The sequence below is a fragment of the Engystomops pustulosus genome, chromosome 1 (genome assembly GCF_040894005.1).
Source record: "Engystomops pustulosus chromosome 1, aEngPut4.maternal, whole genome shotgun sequence".
Lineage (NCBI taxonomy): Eukaryota > Metazoa > Chordata > Amphibia > Anura > Leptodactylidae > Engystomops > Engystomops pustulosus.
In genome coordinates this window covers 202,524,320-202,542,547 of record NC_092411.1, presented here as the reverse complement: position 1 = coordinate 202,542,547, position 18,228 = coordinate 202,524,320, and the positions used below count along the sequence as shown (strand labels likewise).

General features: G+C 43.4%; 1 protein-coding gene across 1 annotated transcript; it reads right to left on the bottom strand.

Moving 5' to 3' along the window:
• Positions 1-7,362: 7,362 nt before the first annotated feature.
• Positions 7,363-16,866, bottom strand: C1H4orf54 (chromosome 1 C4orf54 homolog). Its single transcript, XM_072118242.1, has 2 exons — positions 12,353-16,866; positions 7,363-10,505 (listed from the first exon to the last, which is right to left on the bottom strand). The coding sequence occupies exon 1, from the start codon at positions 16,702-16,704 to the stop codon at positions 12,361-12,363; it is 4,344 nt and encodes a 1,447-aa protein (XP_071974343.1). The 5' UTR covers positions 16,705-16,866; the 3' UTR covers positions 7,363-10,505; positions 12,353-12,360.
• Positions 16,867-18,228: the final 1,362 nt, after the last annotated feature.

Sequence of the window (18,228 nt, the reverse complement as noted above, 5' to 3'; positions counted from 1 at the left end):
TGGTGCTGTATTTCTGTACTGGGCTTGTCTCTGGTACTGCAGTTATGTACAGAGCTTGGCAGTGTAGTTTTTATACACTTTTGTGTAGTATAATAAAAGGGGCTTTGCCTCAGTTGCATCAAAGTGTCCCATAATCTGGAATATTTTCTGGCATGATCTAAACCCACCAATAGGAGGTACAATCAGACATATTTTAATACACCAGATTTATCATCCAGCATCAGACACTGTAATGAATCTGATGCAGTACAAGGCTGTCTGTCTCGCGCTGCAATGTCTAATGTTTTCTTCTAAAAAATTTGATCAGACTTGTTTAATACTTGTTTTTTTTTATAGTTTTTTGTTGAGATTTTATAAAGAAAACAGGTTAATAAACAGCTACAGTAGTAAAGTGTTGCAATATAACAAACAATTCAAAGTATATTGGGCAACATCTATGTCCAATGGATAACATAAATTAAGTTACTTTAATTTATAACAAAACTTCCATTTATCCAGTAAAACCAAAAAACAAACATTTTAATAAGGTAATTGACATACATCTATAACTACTTTTTGACAAGCAAGAAATGTCAGTTCCTTGCTTATAATGACTAAGCATATTAGACTTTCAGAACAGTAGGAAAATCTGTTAGAAGAGACAAGCTCACAATGCTGTGTATGCCAGGTTAAATCCAGCAGTGAGCGCCACTGAGCATGTCTGACCTGCATAGCCTTACTGTTTTACTCCCTGCTCTGCCACTGCACAAGCCCAAGGGGGCCCGGAGCCTTCAGGCAGCTAATTAGCTGAAGTAGGACATGAGCCAGCCACCATGCATCTGGCTTGTGTGCTGATCCGGGGACCCACCGCTGTCACGGAACTGTGACATCTGCGACCGTCATGCCCTTGTCTCTTGCATTCCTGGTAGAACCAATAAATGGTCAAACACTTTTGAATAAACTTTTTATTAATCAGTGGGTACAATTCTATGCACAAAAACATTTTAATATATCATATCAAAGTGTTTGTTTCTCCGCTTTCTTTGGCTCTGATCCTCCTCCCTCCTTCCTTATCTCCCTTTTTTTCTTTACTGTATTCCACTGGACAGAACCTCACTTAGGTGTTAGATTATACAGATGCTCTTTAGACAAGGATGCAGAATTTACAGCATCTACACCAGAGATCAAAATTGAAAAACAATGTATGATCACTTAATTTTATCAGAAATTATTTAATCTACATTGATGAACATTTGATGGGTTTTTTTTTGTAAGGGGAACACTATGGCACTAAGCTTTATTTTTCAAAAAACATGATCATCATAATTAGAGAACAGCAAAGTCTGTAGCACAGATAACAATTATTATTAAATTTCTGAAGGTTACACCAATTAGCATTGAATAACTTCAGCACATATGAGGCCACAGGACATTAGTCTCTCACACTTCTCTGGTGGAATTTGGCCACTATTCTTCCAGTCTCTTCGACAGTTCTGTGACTGTTGTGAGTTTTTTGGCCATAACTTTGTCACCAAGGATTTTCCAGGGGTTTTCTTTTGGGTTTAGATCAGAACCCAGAGCGGGCCATTTAACTGCTTCAATGTTTTCTGTTTCAAGGAATTGCTTTGCCTATTTTGTTGTATGACAAGGGGTATTGTCCTGCATGAAAATTGCTGGCTGACTGAATTAAGAAGACACGGGTTTTGATATGCATATACACTCATGTAGCTGTGAGGGAGGTCCAACTCCTGCTGTAGACACTTACACTTACCATGACACTTACACATGAAACTTACACCACTATCTTTCACTGGCTTCTGTACATACTTTGGGTGCAGTTTGTCAGGGAACATGTTTACGATCAGACCCTAATAAAATAACCTTGCTTTCATCACTAAAATGAATTGTGGACCGTGGACCACTTATCCTCTGTTCACACAACATGCTCCTTTCTGCTAATAACAGGATTGGTCACTGCAGTGTTAAATCAATTATAAACTTCAGAAAAAATTAGGTCGGCACTTTTTGATTCACCGGAAATCTAGAATCCTTTATTCATACATGGTGACACAGCAAGTTACAGCTATTAACACATAAGTGCAGGAAAAAGCATCATCTTATGCGTTTCTGAACGATAAGGTCATAGATAGCTTCCAATATTACATACTGATATACCCAGCTCACCCAGCACTTAATATGCTAATTAGGCATTTTACTGTAAAGATGAAGCCTGGTATAATCAAGTGACTCACTAGGTTACTGGGTGGCATGACAGAAGTTCTGTGGGGAACATATATTAAGCAATGAACCTAAAGGGGTTGCAGTAATGCCACCAAAGAACTTCTGTATAATTACAAGAATTATAAAAACTAAACTTAAATAAACTGATAAACAGAATATTGTCAAGCAGCGTAGCACCTTCCAGTTTTTGTTTCTTTCATGGTCCAGTGTGGTGGCATCATCTAGAAAATCAACTTTGAAGTGAGCTGTAAATTGGTTGTTTAAAGTCAGGGAGGAGGAGAGTTTAACACTGAAGTCAAGGTGGGAGCTCTGAATGTCTCCTCCTCTGTGATTGACATCATGCATCGGACTTCAGGAGATCTGGTTAGTGATGTCTCTTGATGCAGGGCCGATAATTACAGTGGTGGGGGCTCTCTGAAGAAGAGGGAGTCTAACTTCCGTGTTAAAATCTCTGCCTCCTTGATTTTATATAATAATTTTACATCCTACTTCAATGTAGATTTTCTGGATACTGCCATCATACTGGGTCACGAAAGAAACATGATCTGGAAGGTGTACAGCTGCTTGACAACATACTGGTAGTCATTTATTATGTCTATTTCTGCTGACAGGTTCCCTTTAACAGGGAAGCAGCAGTCAATAAATAAAGGTAGCCTTGAGATCTGTATTCTTACGCCTAACTAGTGATAGTTTCCAGTTAAATATATATCTGAGAGCTATTTCTATGTAATAACACAAATAATGCTCTTTTTGGTAACTCTTTTTACAAATAAAATAAATTAAAAAAGCTTGTGTATGTTTTTGAGCCTTTTATTAAAAATATATTTTCACATGTAACAGTTTTATACGCAATACAAATGTTTAGTATAGTAAAAACGTACATAATCAAAAGTTCCAAGCATAAAACATCGACATGTGCTATATATATAAAATGTCCATATTTTCACAAATATTGCAGTGCATTTCAGACATATTGTATAGCATTAATTCCATATGTGTTGCAACTCCTAACCTTCCTCTTTACAAACATTTCAATGACAAAGATTATATTGCACCTTAAATGAAAAATAAAGCTTGAAATGACATAAGTTTAGGAGTGTTCCCTGATCTCCATTTGACCTGCACCAGTGGTAACTACTGGTATAATTTTCTCTTTAAGGCACTTATTAAAAAAAGCAATGGAAAGTTTTTTTTTAAAAGAGCTGTGCAGGGGCAGTAAAATGAATAAAGAGCTCATACTGTCATAGTTAGTCTCTGTTTATATACAGAGGGTGGAAGTGAAGCAGTGACCACAGTAATACTCCTGCTACAGCATTAGTTTCTGGATGCAGTGGATGTGTGCGGCTGTTGTGTACACCAGTCTCAATGGGGGAGATTCATTATGGATTCTTCTTCTTCTGATCGGGAGGGCTTTCTCCGACCCGCATGCCACTCTGGGCATGTTGGGGCGAAGAGCGGGCAGGGAGCGGTGCGGGCCTCTGCCAGAAAACTGGCAAAGACAATAGCAAAGTTCTAATCTGGTATACAAGTCGGAACTGGCAGAATTTGCGCTCATATACATTAAAATAACATAGGCACATAGGGGCATATTTAGCATAGGCACGCCTCTGCATCCGGGCAGGCTGCCGCGCAGCATTTATTGTACACCAGGCAGGGCCTGGCATATAAACAAATGCAGCCGACGACAGCGAGTGTGCCGGCACGGGGACAGTAATGCCCCCCGCCAACTAGCCGTGCTCTCCCTCACGCCCCACTGGTGTGAATGTGGCGGAGAGGACAAAGTAGACGCAAGTGGTAGCAATAAGCTAGAATTTGCGATTATTTCAGGGCCTCTGCGCCACGTCAGTCCTGATAAATATGCCCCACAGCGCACGGTGTGTGGCTCACGCGCATGATTTCCAGACAGCGGGGTATCGTCACCGGCTGTCTGCAGCTCTTGCAGCTGGGTGGAATATTAATGATGATAATGAAGGGGGCATGCAAATTTTATAATTGGAAGGAGCCAGGAGGCGCTCGGCTGCCTGAAGTCTCATCAGCATATTTTTAGAAATTCCTTTTTTCGATGTAGCAGACCGGCATGAAGATGGGAGAAACATTGGCACTTAACCTGTAACGAGTATTGCTTTGGACAGTTTACCACCGCTAAATCTTTAAGGGCTCTGGGTGTATGTGATAAATTAATAGAATATCTGTACAGCCTTATAAGTGCTATAGACAATGCTTTGTGTCAGCACTGCATGATATATGCTATTGAGACCAATGACTGTCTGCAGTGGTCACTTGCAGTATATAGGCACATCATGGCAGCAACCATGTAGACTAGAAGTGAATCAGTCACTGGGGCACATTTACTTACCCGTCCGAGTCGCGATCCCTGATCCGGAATATCAGTCGGAATGCACATCTGCCGCGATCCACGAAGATCCTGCGCCCAATATCCTGCATGTGTTGCTCTCTGCTCAGGTCCGCCGGAGTTCGCCTCCTTCTTCCCGATGCATGTAAGTGCTTGGCTTGTAACACAAATTTGAATGTTAAATCCCGCGCTTAGTCTGAAACCGTCGGATCGCCCGATGGCCCGCCCTTCCGATTTGTGTCGCGTGAAAGAAGGCGAGAATGCGACACAATCCGATCCCGTGCGACACAATCTCCAGCGCGATCCCCGAAAAGTTTGGAAACCCCACGAAACTGGCCGTGGGACCCTTAGTAAATAAGCCCCACTGTGTTCATATGTAAACTTTGTTAATGTCCTTATTAATGAGTAATTCATGATTGGTAATCTATTGAATTATATTACTGAACAGGTAATGATTTGATGCAAACTGAACAAATGGAGTCTATGTTCTAACTCTCCCTATGTAAACATATGTCGATGTTACCAACAGATCTTTGGGATAAAACGTATGGCTTAGCCTTACATTTCTTTAGGTGCATTTTACTTTCATAGTCCTTCAAACCACATGCAAATCATCCAGGACATCGGGCACATAAAGGATGTGTCCAGTTACAATTAGAACAGTTCCACACATTGTTTTTAAGCCCAAACCAAAATTGGATTCTAAAGATTTAAAAAGTACAAGGAAAGAACATTTTTGGATCCAGTCTTGGCTTTAGTAAAATAAAAAACATCAAAATTGCCCTGTGTGAATGAGCCCTTAAAGGGGGTTTTCAGAGCCACTTTTCTTTTGGTAAACTGATGACCTATCCACAGGTTTGGTCACTGGTATTTCATCAGTAATTTCAAATCATCATGGTTGTCTGTCCCCACTGATAAAATACTAATGACCCAACTGTGGACAAATTATCAATATGAACAACAAAGGGGGGTCTTTTAAAAGTGGTTTCCCACCATAGAAAGTGATGGCATAAGATCAGAGAGTAAAGGTACGATATAGCCTAATGATATGCCATCACTTCTGTATGATTGGAAGTCATCTTATTGTAAAAGTCCAACACAAACACTACACATCTCTTCTTACTTCCAAGTTTTAGTTAAACTACATAGCAGCTCATAAACATTACAATACTGGTGATACCCTTGTGGAGGTAATTAATCCAAAAGGCAGCATATTAGCTATGCATATAACATAGTATTACAAAATCATTTCTTATCAGAGGAGTTTATCATCCGTACCATTTCTGTGCATGGTATTATCGAAGTCCATCTTTGATATATTTTACATACTGGCAAACACTAGCTACAATAGAGCACATACTGGTAACATAAATTGGTAAAAAAAAATGTTATTGACTTCTACTTCTCAACTGAAAAAAGCTACTATTAAACAGATCTAACTTACTGCCTCATATATAGATTATAAACTTCTAAATCCTAGGTAAGATAGCCTTGTAATGTCATTATAGGTGTAAGGATAAACATACCCATATTGTTATTAATATAGACAGCACATTCTGTACCAAAAAATAGGTATCAAAAATGATTTTTAATAGGCTTTTTGACTTTAACAACTATTTATAACCTTTTATTTCTACTTGTTACAAAGGTTTCTTGACAAGAAAAGCAGATCAAAGGCAGGACAGGTCCTCCAGGGTAAGAGATAAACATAAGTGTAACTACTCCCTACTCTTGCCCAGAAATAGAGATCTTGGCCCATCTATATGATCCCACAATTCTCTAACAGTGTATATGAATATAGGTTTCTAAATCAGAAATGAAATGGAAGTTGATCTATTATTTATTGCTCTGGGCAGTATAAAGTTAGGCTATTTTGATAAGGAGCCAAAGGTTGCAGCTGCCTTATATTTCACTTGACACACCGCCGTCATGTAACATTTGCTCTTCAGTATAAATCAGATTACTTGTCATATCATGCTACAGAAGTCACTATGTAAATGTAGAGCCTGCCCCCCATCTATTTCCTAACCTTAAAATGAATGCAACTGGCCCATACATGACAGTGTTCTTTAATAATATAAAATGTATCACAATTTAAAGATATAAAAAGAGGAACAAGTGTCAAATAAGCTAAGGACATCACATCTGAGACACACATGAAAATCAACGCAAGGCACACGGTGCATATTAAGCGTGGATTTCAGTACATAAAATCTTCATCTTAACGCAGTAGTATTGTAGTGTATGGGATTATATCAATCCTATCTACAATTGATATCCACTACAGATTTACAATGCGGTAGGCTTTGGGTGCAGAATTAACCCTTTGCAATGGAATATAGAAACACAGAATAAAACCATGCAGAATGGCTGCAGAAATACAGCAGCGAAAACCATTCTGTTGGGTGTGCAGTCATTTACTGCTGTAGATTTACTAAAGTGTCTCATATGATTTACTAAAGAATGATAAATCTTATGTAGTTTAAGACTTACATTGAAACTCCTTAAAGTTGGCTTTAATGTACCTCTTTTGCACCTACTTAAAGTTGACTGTATATTTTGGCAGGATTAGGGCAGGGCCCCTTACGGCCCCTTTTTTTCCAGAGACCTTGACCTTTTTTCCGTACCGGTCAAAAGTCAAAAACTTGTGTAAATTCTTTGATAAATGTGGTGCATGATGTTTTAGACATCAATTTATAACATGCACTGACTGATAAATATGCCATGGATCTTTTGAAATGTAGTCCATCCAATAAAGGAACACAAAAAAATGCTCTTTTTTTCTATGTAGGGCTTTAACTGCTGGGACCCCCAATGATAACTATATTACTAGCACTCCATATACATCCTCACTGTCTGCTTTACTGGCGCTCTGTTGAAACAAAAATGGCTGTTTTCTTTTGAGAACAGCACCACTCCTTGTCCATGAAATGTCTAGTATAGTATTACCGAGAATAGGGATGAGCTGCTCTTCCATGCATAACATGTTGACAGGAGTACCATGTTCTTCTAATCTTAAAGATCTATCTTCAAACTTACTTGCTCGTTACATCCATCAGGGGATGATGTCACTTTTGTTATAACCAGATACCTCTGCACTCTTTTAAAAAACACTTAATAAAAATATTCAAATAAGCCAGAGGTCACCCGAGCGTCTCTAGGCTCCACTGCCTGCTAATATATGCACGCCCCCTCCGTGTTTAGTGCAGCCTAGTCCCGCCCACTGATTGTGATGTCAGCAGATCGAGGGTGAGACCAGGCGCCTTGAACATGGAGGGGGTGTGCATATGGAGGCAGTGGAGCCAAGAGGTGCTCGGGTGACGTAGCCCAGAGCACCTCCAGCTCGTTTGAATATTTTTATAAAGTGTTTTTTTAAAAAACTGCTAATGTGCCTGCATTCCCTTACATACGTCACAAGAAAGTAAGTTTAGGACATCTACCATCATAAATATACTGGTAGATGTCCTTTGAAGTGGAGTCCCACCTTCACCTTTGAATACAGTAAATAATATAATGCACCATTGCCTTTATCTTTGGTAGCCATCGCTGTAACTTCTGGATAGACTGTGAAGCACATTTACTAATGTTACACATTTGTGTCAGGGGCCGTTCCGATGCTCAGTCTAACCGTGCGCCAGATTTAACATTCAAAGCTCGACAGAATTGTGTCACACGCCTAATGTTAAAGGCGCACCAAAAAAATGTGCTGGAGTGGGCGCCAGATTCATGAAAAACGTGCGTCAGAGCCCTGTGTGTTTATGTTTTTTTGCTATAATAAAGGTTGTAAATGCTGAAGAATTGACAAACAATATAGATGTATTTGCAAAAATCCCAGAATCTTTTAGCTTGATAAAGCAACTGTTAAAAAAGACCTTGCACAAAAATAGACTTAGCAAAAGATGTTCAAAAATCATGCTCTGTACTGCCCAGCAGTTTTCTGTATCAATAACACAGGGCATCCTTCATATGTGCTAGTAGAGTTCTGCTACAGCTTCATGTGTAAGACAATACCAAGTACATTTCAGACTATCAATGCAGCAGCTAGTAAATGGCTCATTCCACCAGATATGACAAATCTCTGTGCCAGAGCCAAAACTAAAACACAAGTAAATCTCTCCCTGTAGCACATAAAGAGCACATGCCATGTCTGCTTTAGTGAAGACAAATTACTTTTATTTATCAAATATGATATGTATCAGTGTGTGACTACTCATTGTTTGTTTGTAAAGTGCAACATGTCAAGGGGTTTGTTAGGTATAATATTTACATTATGATTTACTATGCATTCAGAAATCTATACGACTCACCTATGTAAACATCCTCTAGTCTGGCCGGTCTACCAATACACCTGCGTATAAGGGAAAGGAAGGTGACAACCCAGAGGACATTACATGATGGAGCAGGAGCAGACAGTGGGGCACATTTACTAAGGGCTGTCCACCAATTTATAGTGGACTTTCACGTTCTTTCCATGTGCAGTAACTTTTGCTTTACTATCATTCGCCTTCCAGTGTTATTTGCACTTAAAGTAAAGGGGTTTAAAGCTCACTAGAGGTAACAGAATATGATCTGTGATGGCTCAGGTCATGGACCGCTAATGTCAAGTCATCAGATATAAATAACTTTACTTTGAAACAGGAAAAGACATATGTGAAGGCTGGTAAATACTCGGTGATCTGTGTGCGCTATATAAATAAAGGAATTATAATTAATTTGGGAGCATCTTCTATTATAAATTTGTGTTGCAGTGTTCCTCTATTTTTCTTCTTGAAAATGACTGAATTGACAACTCTGTATTTTATCACTTATTACAATTCAACATTTCACGAAACACTGCGACATTGCTAGACTGAACAGGGACACTTCAGAAACAAAGGGTATGGTAATGCCCAGTTGTAAATGTATTCATACAATATAAGGATTGTGCCTCTATTGACATTTATCCCCTATCATCTTCTGTTGCCTTATAGAAATGTGTAGGTCTAGAATGTGCACCATTGACACAGAGCACTTCAGGGGAGTGCAGACCACTGTTCTCATGATTGCATATAAAAACTATGGCCAGACTCCTAGTCCATACACTTATCCTTTATGCAGTGGATATGGGATATGTGTCGTTAGTTCAATGATTGGCCTTTGATAGCAATCCATTAATTATGATTATTCCATTGTGGATGTCAAAAATCACAATCATTGGAACTAATAACAATTTGTCGATTATATCTTTTACAGTGTTTTGTTGTCATTTCAAAGTCCTTAGATTAATCACTCAGTATGTCACTTGCATAGATCATGGATATCAATATGTATATAGATCAGCATAGAGTAAGGCACCCAAGACAGATGTGAGTCTTCTGGTTAGTGATTATGAAATTTAGTAGCACAGTGTGGTAGCACAGTGAGGTACCTGCCCGTAGTGTAAAAAAATCACATGAGATTCAATTATAGATTGCGTATACGGTAACCTACCTAGTGATTCCAGTTAGCTGGACACAATGAATGTTTCTAATACCCGAGAGCACAGTAATACATAGAAACCATTAATGCTATTTCAAACAAAGCTTCCATTGCAGATCAATTTTTCTGCAATAATCCAAATTCCAAAAATAAAAAGAGAAAAAGAAATACACATAAGAGCCTATATAAAAGTATGGCCAACTTAGAACCTCGGTGAAAGCCTAACATTGGCTAACTATGCTATAGTCTATGAACCCAAACTCACACAATCTGTCCACTGTGATTTTTTTTCTCCGCCTCCTCTTCTGACTCATGTTACATCGGCGACGCTCTGTTTCACATGATTCACAGCATGCGAGCAAAGCTTATGTTGTAGGTTTCCATTAGGCCCGCCAAGCCTTGTGCAAGCCCCACGTCCTTCAACTCAACGGGGAACCTGTTCCAAATCAGCAGATATGTTCAGTGTATGGAGATACTGAAAAGTGGAAACAAGAGAATTAAATGATAAGGTGTTCACATGTAAAGCATTATTAACTTATATATGGGCTGCACAGACCCTGGTTGACCAAATACCCATGTGACATCCTTCATTGTTTCATATATAATGCACCTGTGTTACATATCCGCCCTTAGGTCAAGTTTACATTACTGTTCGAACCTCAGTTTCTTAGCCTCCATTAAAAAAGTAAGGGTTTAACATATCAACTAATAATCCCATTGATATCAACATTGATATCGATATTTAATTGATACTTTAAACCTCCTTTCTTAACTTTTTTTTTAAGGAGGTAAGGAACTTAACCGTACCTGTCATGAGTTAGCTGTGGATACAAAGCAATATGTTTATCACAAAGTTTGTTTTTTTATTTGTTTTTTATTTTTTTATTTATGGATTGAGGGTTTTGTTAGATATAATATTTACATTATGATGTTTTATTCATTCACTGAATTATACAATTCACCTATGTAGATATTTTCTATTCTGGGCTGTCTACCAGCTCACCTATGTACACCTATGTGACAACCCAGAGGACATTATATAATGAAGTAATCGTAGATGGTAACTGTTACTTTTCTAGCATCCGCCTTCCAGAATGAACTGTAGTTAAAGTAAAGAGACGTCCAGCTCATTAAAGGTTATAGACCTTCAGTTTTATGATATGTGATGGCTCAGCTCATGCACCTCTAATGCCAAGTCAGAAGATAAAAATAGCGCTTATGGGAAATGAGACAGTCAATAGGTTAAAGAATATCTCCTGTATATTCCTTCAAACTGACAGTACTGTCATATTCCTTGCATCAGTCCAATGCATGGTTTACTTGAGTCAGCATGAACTAGAAAAGAGTTAGAAAGGGTATGTATGGAGGACTAGGTTGGACCTCTTACAGGAGCTGTCACTAAAAAACAACAGAAATGTTTTTTATCAAAATGCTGGAGCTATTCTAATGTATATACTGACTGGCTTTTAGCTGAAATGTTGCTTTACAATTCCTATAAAAAGATATTTTGTATTGTTCACATAACATGTAAATCCTGAATATAGTATATCTATAGTATTATGGACAGCAAAATCTGCAGCAAAACAAATCTGCAGCAAATTTTACACTGACAAATATGCATGAAACCCCATTTTATATTATATTATTATTAGATTACTATTTAATATTACTATTATTATTATTATATTATTTATATTTTATGCAATTTTAGCAGCAGCATATTGTGGGCAGGTATGCTACTCTCCATGACAGGATATCCACGGCATATCCATGACATGTGGACGTACTGTACATCGTTGTGCACGTGTTGTTCATGTATAGAATTCTTCATGAGTGGCAGAGTAAGTAAGTAAATGGATGCTGTAGTTTATAGGAGAAAACTTTCAGCTGACTGTACATTTACTCATTTAGATGTGAGTCCAGTGGGTGGTGCTTCGAAGGGACTGACAGTGGTCTCTCTATGTACTCAAAAACCTGATAGGACTGTATATATATATAATATGTATATATGACTCAAACACATTGTAGTTTAAAAGCAACAAATGGTTCCCAACTATTTGTTCCCTACAGGTCCACAATAGAGCCACGTGCCATCTGTGGACAGGTAACTCTGGGTCAATCACTGGTTTTAGTTGTGACCCCCATGTCACTGCAGAGGTCAACCACTGCTATGTCCATGACCTGACCCCAGATGGCACAGCAGAACTGCTATTACCCAGAACATGCAGGAGAACAAGTAGTTAAAAAAGGGCCTTTTGCCTTAGTGTCTGACAACCCCTACAAGCATTACAGAAATCCCACTTCTAGGTAGAGCATTTTTACCTGGGCATTCATCTGTGCTCCACAACGAAACGCATAGTGGTGCCATCAAAGGAAGGAGGAGCCACAATCCTGGGCCCAGGTTGGGATAGCATACTGATGACCTGCTTTCCCTCCGGGCAACCTATGGATCCTCTTCTGATATTTGTGGCTTGTCCGACTGTAGAATTTGCAGTTGCAGACCCTGTAGCTAAATAGTAGGGACTATCAGCCATCCCCATATCTCCTGGCTGGGACCCCTCCACTAGGGGCATGTCATAGGAGTGATCACTGCCTGGAGTAGAGAGTTGTGTTTGTATGGAGTTTGGAGGGAGAACAGCTGTAGGGGCAGTGGGTAAAAACCCAGGATAAAACATATATGCAGGTCCATATGCCCCAGGGCTAAGGGCGAGTTGTGGCATGGGGAGTGGCACTGGGGTAACAGGAGGAGGGGGAACAGGAACATCAACATACTGTCCAGTTTCTGGGTCAAAAAGTCTTCTTTTGACTGGCTGCACAGGAGTGTCCACTAGATAATACTGTCCTGTGGCCAGATCTACCAGCATTTTCCTCTGGGTCTGGGGGTACATCTCTGCTGGAGTGCCCGAGGGCATGGGGGGAGAGTAATAGATGGGGCCTTGGGCACTGGGCATTGCCATGGCTACTGGTGGCAGAGGGTGATGGTAGATGGCGGCTGGGGGCACAGAGTCCGGGGTCTGAGGCTCAGAGCCTGCTGAAGCTGCCCTAGTGGGCTGCACCCCCTCCTTGGCCTTGTTGCTCCAGTCTCTGGGCGCTTTGATGGGGCTGGGGGCTTGTGTCTTGGCGCTGAATGGCGGCAGGGTGCAGAGCGCCTCCCGGACGGTGCTGGCCGCCTCCCGGATGATGCTGCCGGCCTCCCGGGCGCTGTCCTTGGTGCTGGGGGAGCCCTCCTTGGCGGTGCTCGCTGGGGGTTTGGCCTCGGCCTTCACCGGGATGGTGAGGTAGTTCTCGAAGTCGGCGCTGGCTTTGCGCACCAGGGAGGGCGGCTGCACGTCGCTCTTGTTGGGCTCGTCCCGGACCAGGCCGGGGATGCGGAGGCTGGTGGGCGGCTGTGGCCGGCTGTTCCTGGTGTTCAGGGTGGACTCCAGGCTCTGCTGCTTGCTCTTGGCCGGGGCAGTGCTGACACTCAGGACATTGCTGCCCCCGGCTCTGCCGCACGGCTTCTCCTGCTGCTCCTGCTTCTTCCCCTCCGTGAACCTGGACACCTGGAAGGTCCTGGGGGGCGCCTTGCTCTCTGTGGCCGGCTTGGCGGGGGTCTTCTCCACCCCAGGGTGGGAGTTCCGGCGGAGAAGCGGCTCGGGGGCTTTGCTGACCAGGGGCACCGAGGCTTTGCGCGGGATCTCGGCCATGGGCTTTGCCTCCTCTGCCGCCTCATGGCAGGCGATCATGGACTGCACATGGCTGCCCTTGATCCGCTGCGGTTCGTCCCTGCGTTTCCACTCCCTCTTGTCAAACACATAGAGCTGCTCCATGGTCTTCACCGCGGCCGTGAGCTTCTCCAGAGCCGCCTGGGACTGCGGGGATTTTGGCTCCGGCAGCTTCACCTCCGGCTCCTTTGGCTTCTCCTGCTTCCACTTGGACGCCTTGGATACGATCTTCACCACTGGCATCCTGGGCCCCGTCTTATTAGGGGCAATGGTGGCCACCGGCAGCCTGCCAGATGCCCTGTGTACCAGCATGGTGTCCTTCTCCAGGGCAGACGCCGAGCTGTCCTCGCCCTCCTCCTTGCTCTTCACAGCCTGGCAGGTTATGACTATGGGGGACAGGGAGGAGGACACCTTGGAGACATTGGTGCTGGGCTTAGATTTGGGGTCTGTGGTGCTGTGGTCAGACATGACACTGCCCCGGTCGCTGCCCTCACCTGTGTCGTGGCTGTAGGAGCTTTTCAGCAGCTTCCTGACATCTCTCACCTGGTGGATCGTCCCCTGGACTTTGGGTTTTGTCTCTCTGACATCTCTCACAAGGAACTGAGGCATCTTCTCCAGAACCTCAGATCTCAAAGGTACTTGATTTCTCAGATCTTCTGCCACCTTGGACAGGCTGGCGGCAGTGACTGCTAGGTTGGGGGTCAGCAGTTTGGCGATGTTAAATGGGCTATCTTTATTCTCAGTAGATAATCCCAGTTTTAGTTTAATCTCCTGGGGCTTGGGGGTCATCCTGGGGGTCATCCTGCTCACAGAGGCCTCCAGGATATGGAGTTTTTCGCTCTTGATTTCATTCTCATTGCGGCTGAAGCAGGTCTGGTGGGCATAGGTGGACACGGAGTACTTGGTAGCTTGCTTCTCCACCTGCTTCTCCTTGGGAGTGTGTTGTATGCCAGGGACATAGAGCCGGGACATCTTGGTGGACTGCACAGTGGAGATCTCTCCTAGCTCTGCTTTCCAGTCTCTTTCTAGAGGGATCTTTATTCTTCTTGCTTTTGCAACATTCTCCTCGATCTTCTTTTCCATCTTTTCTATCTCCTTCTCCTTCCATGACCTGAAGGCACTGTTCTGACTGCGGAGAAAGATGCCCTTCATGCTCTCCGAAGCGGTCTTCTTCATCTCACATATAGTCTCTTCTTGGTGAGTCTCAAATGGTGACAGTCGTTTCTCTACAGAAGTCACATCTTTAGCGGTCGTCGATTTTGATTCCAAAAACTCCCCCAAGTCCTCAGTGCTGACCAAGGTGATGTCTGAACCTGCCTCTGAGAACTTGGAGTTCTGTCTCTGTAGCCCCTTGGCTCCTTCACCCTCTTTGGCGGCAGCTTTCTGAGAGGTGTCGCTGAGCTCCCCTCTTTCCATCTTGAGCTCCTGCTCCCGCTGCATCTTCTTGGAGATGATGTTTTTGAGCAGACTTGAAGCATACTTGGATTTGTGGGCGCCCTCCATGGCTTCTGCTCCAGTGCTACAGCTCTGCTTGCTCACCTCCAGGCTTGGGGCAGCAGCACGGTCTCTTGGCAGTGTCTCTGTAACCCCATCTGTGCCAGCTGAGCCTGGAGCATGATCAGTTGTGGCTACCTTGTTGCTTCTCTCATTCCCGGCAGCACTAGCTTTCACATTACTACTACTGCTGCTGCTGAAGTTAAGGGTCTCGGTTAAGGTTACGACCCGGGCTCCAGACTGTATGCGTTTGGAGGTGCATGCTGGATTCGTCCCCTTCTGTGCCACCTCGCTCACCACCAGCTCATAAGCCTTGGTCTCGGACTTGTTGGCTTGCACATACACCTGCTGCTCCTTGCTCGCATCCTTGCCTATTTTCTTGAGCCCAAAGTTGGAGGTAGTGGATGAATGTTGATGCAGGGTCTTTTCTGCTTTCTGCGAGAGGAAAGACCCTCCTTTCCAGTCCAGGTAGGAGGACCAGCTGTTGATCCCTATGTTCTGGTCAGACAAGGACGTGGTGGACTCGCTGGAGCTGAAGTTGATGGCTTCGAAGTAGGGGTATGCCAGGCTGCGGAAAGCCCTGGAGGTCAGGCTGCGCACCTCCTTGTCGGCATCGTCCAGCTCGCTGACTGCGCTGGAGGCTCCGCTGGAGATGTCGGCATGGACCCCACTGCGGGCTTGTAGTCGGGCCGGTATGGCCACCAGTCTATGGGCATCCGCTGCCTGGTGGTACGGGTGGAAGTGATGCTGCTGCAGTGCTTTGCTGCCAGTGGCTGTGGACAGGCAGTAGCTCATGTCTGGATCATGCCTGGCATCAGCAGCGGCGCTGTTTTGGTTGCTCTGGATGTTGCTAGGCTCATTTATAGCCTTGGATGCAGTTTTGATTGATAGGAGGATGTGTCCCGCTTTGGTGCTGCTCCTGCTGCTGCCCGGGGATGGCTGCTCGCTGTCTGAGTAGGTGCTGCCCAGGCTGTCTGTGGGGTTGGGATCACTGGCGGTGCTCAAGTAGTAGCTGCAGTCTTCATCTGTCGGGGTGCCCCCCTGGCTGTCAAACGAGGCGTACTCCAGGAAGCTGCAGGGGGCGCTGTCCACCGGCTCACTCCAAGTAGATGGGGCCAGTCCAAAGTCAGGGTAGTCCGGGTCCTGGTCTGCCTCGCAGAGCTGGATCTCGTGGGTGGTGATGTAGTGCGCCTCGTCGTTGGCACAGCCCTGTGGGGGCATGATAACTGGGGACGGAGAGTCACTGGCACGGGAGGAGGAGGAGGACGCCGTGCCCTCACATCTGCCCTCTGTCATTGGGCTCCCGCCAGCTGCAGGGCACTGCTCCGCTTCCTGCGTGCCCTGCGCTCTGCCCGCTGCGCTCAGGGTGACTGTGAGCCCCGCAGTGCCCGCTGCCCTCCTCTCTGGGGTGAAGGGTATCTCCACGTACCCGGCTTCCAGGAGCTGTGCCCTCTTCTCCAGGCTCTCCTGCTGCATGGCTGCTGCCTGTGTGCCCGGCGCCTAGCTTTCAGTCTGACTGGCACCGGCTGAGGAGAGCTGCAGCCCCGGCCTCTGCCCCCAGAAATGAAGGCAATGCAGATGGGAAATTCTTCTTTTCCTGAATGGGACACATACGTCACCCTGAGAGCGGTTTAAGTGACATTGACCTAGAGTGTGACACATGAGGGGGGCAGACATGTGCTTTATGTCTTGATCCCTTTGTAGTGAGCTGCATTGTCCCACACCACCAGCACAGGGGGCATTTCTTTCCATCCGCCCTCTGGGCATGTTCAGCCTTCACCCTCTTCCTAATGAAATGTTGGGCATGTGATAATTCCAAGGATCAACTTTCCTAGAAAATCCTTACACTCCACTGTATGGCTAGCAACAGGGGAATAGTTATTTACATGTAATCTGTGTGAGGAGGGGCATGGAAGAAAAAACAGAGGATAATGTCCACACTTTCCTGCGTGTATTTACCTGAAGATCCAAAGCACTGCTAGTGGTAAAAGCTAAATAAATTATGTAACTTATTAGCAAGAATTTCTAGATTGTAAAATATGCTGTATGTTTAAATGGAGTCTGTACCTGGAAACACCTCTTGTCATCCACCATCTTGTCAGACCTGAAAAGGTCCTTCTGACCTCACAGAGCTACAGCTGCAGCTCTACAGACCTTCTTAGGTATATCTGAAAAACAACATTGGGGGTATGTATCTTTAGTCTGGAAATTTTCATCTGACATGTGACAAATGTTGCATCTGAGTCTGTTGTTTTTTTTTGTGTCATTTTAAAAAAAAATAGTTTTTCCTAAACCAACAGGAGAGTGGAGATTGGCTAAGCAAAAATTGGTGACTTTTTTAAATGCCAGCATCTGGATTCTAAAGATGAGTCATGTGAAACACTGAAATCAGTAGTTTGCTGGGTGGGCTAAAAAGTCACACATTTTTGGGAAAATCTTGCCCAAATATAAGAAAAAAAAACTAAGAGTAATTCACCCCACTGTGTGTACATCTGAGCATACTTGGATTAACAATGACATTTAAAGCGATTGTTCAGGTTGGCAATTTTTTTTTAGTTCTGGTTCCGTGTAATGTAAAAATAAGTAACAGGCTATATGCACCTCTCTCCTGCGCTCCAGTCCAGCACAGTGCCTCCCATCACAGCCTGCTCTTGTTGGTATACAGAGATGTTTGCACGCACCCACTTCAGCCTCTGGTTGCAGCCTGTGTTAGGCATTAAAAGATGTGCACAGTCAACGTACATTATTGCTGAGCTACTGTACCATATAGGAAGATAGGCCAGAGGTAATGAGAGGTGCAGGATTGTTCCAATGAAGTGAAGAAAGAGTACAAATTTATAACGCTGCAAGAAAACAATTATACTATAGGAACATATATATTTTTTATCTTGACGTGTATACAAATTTGTCCATATTGGACATATTGAAACATGGTCTACATTTAGTTATATTGAATGTATTATCATTGAGAGTTTTTAAATAAGCATGCTTAGGATGCTT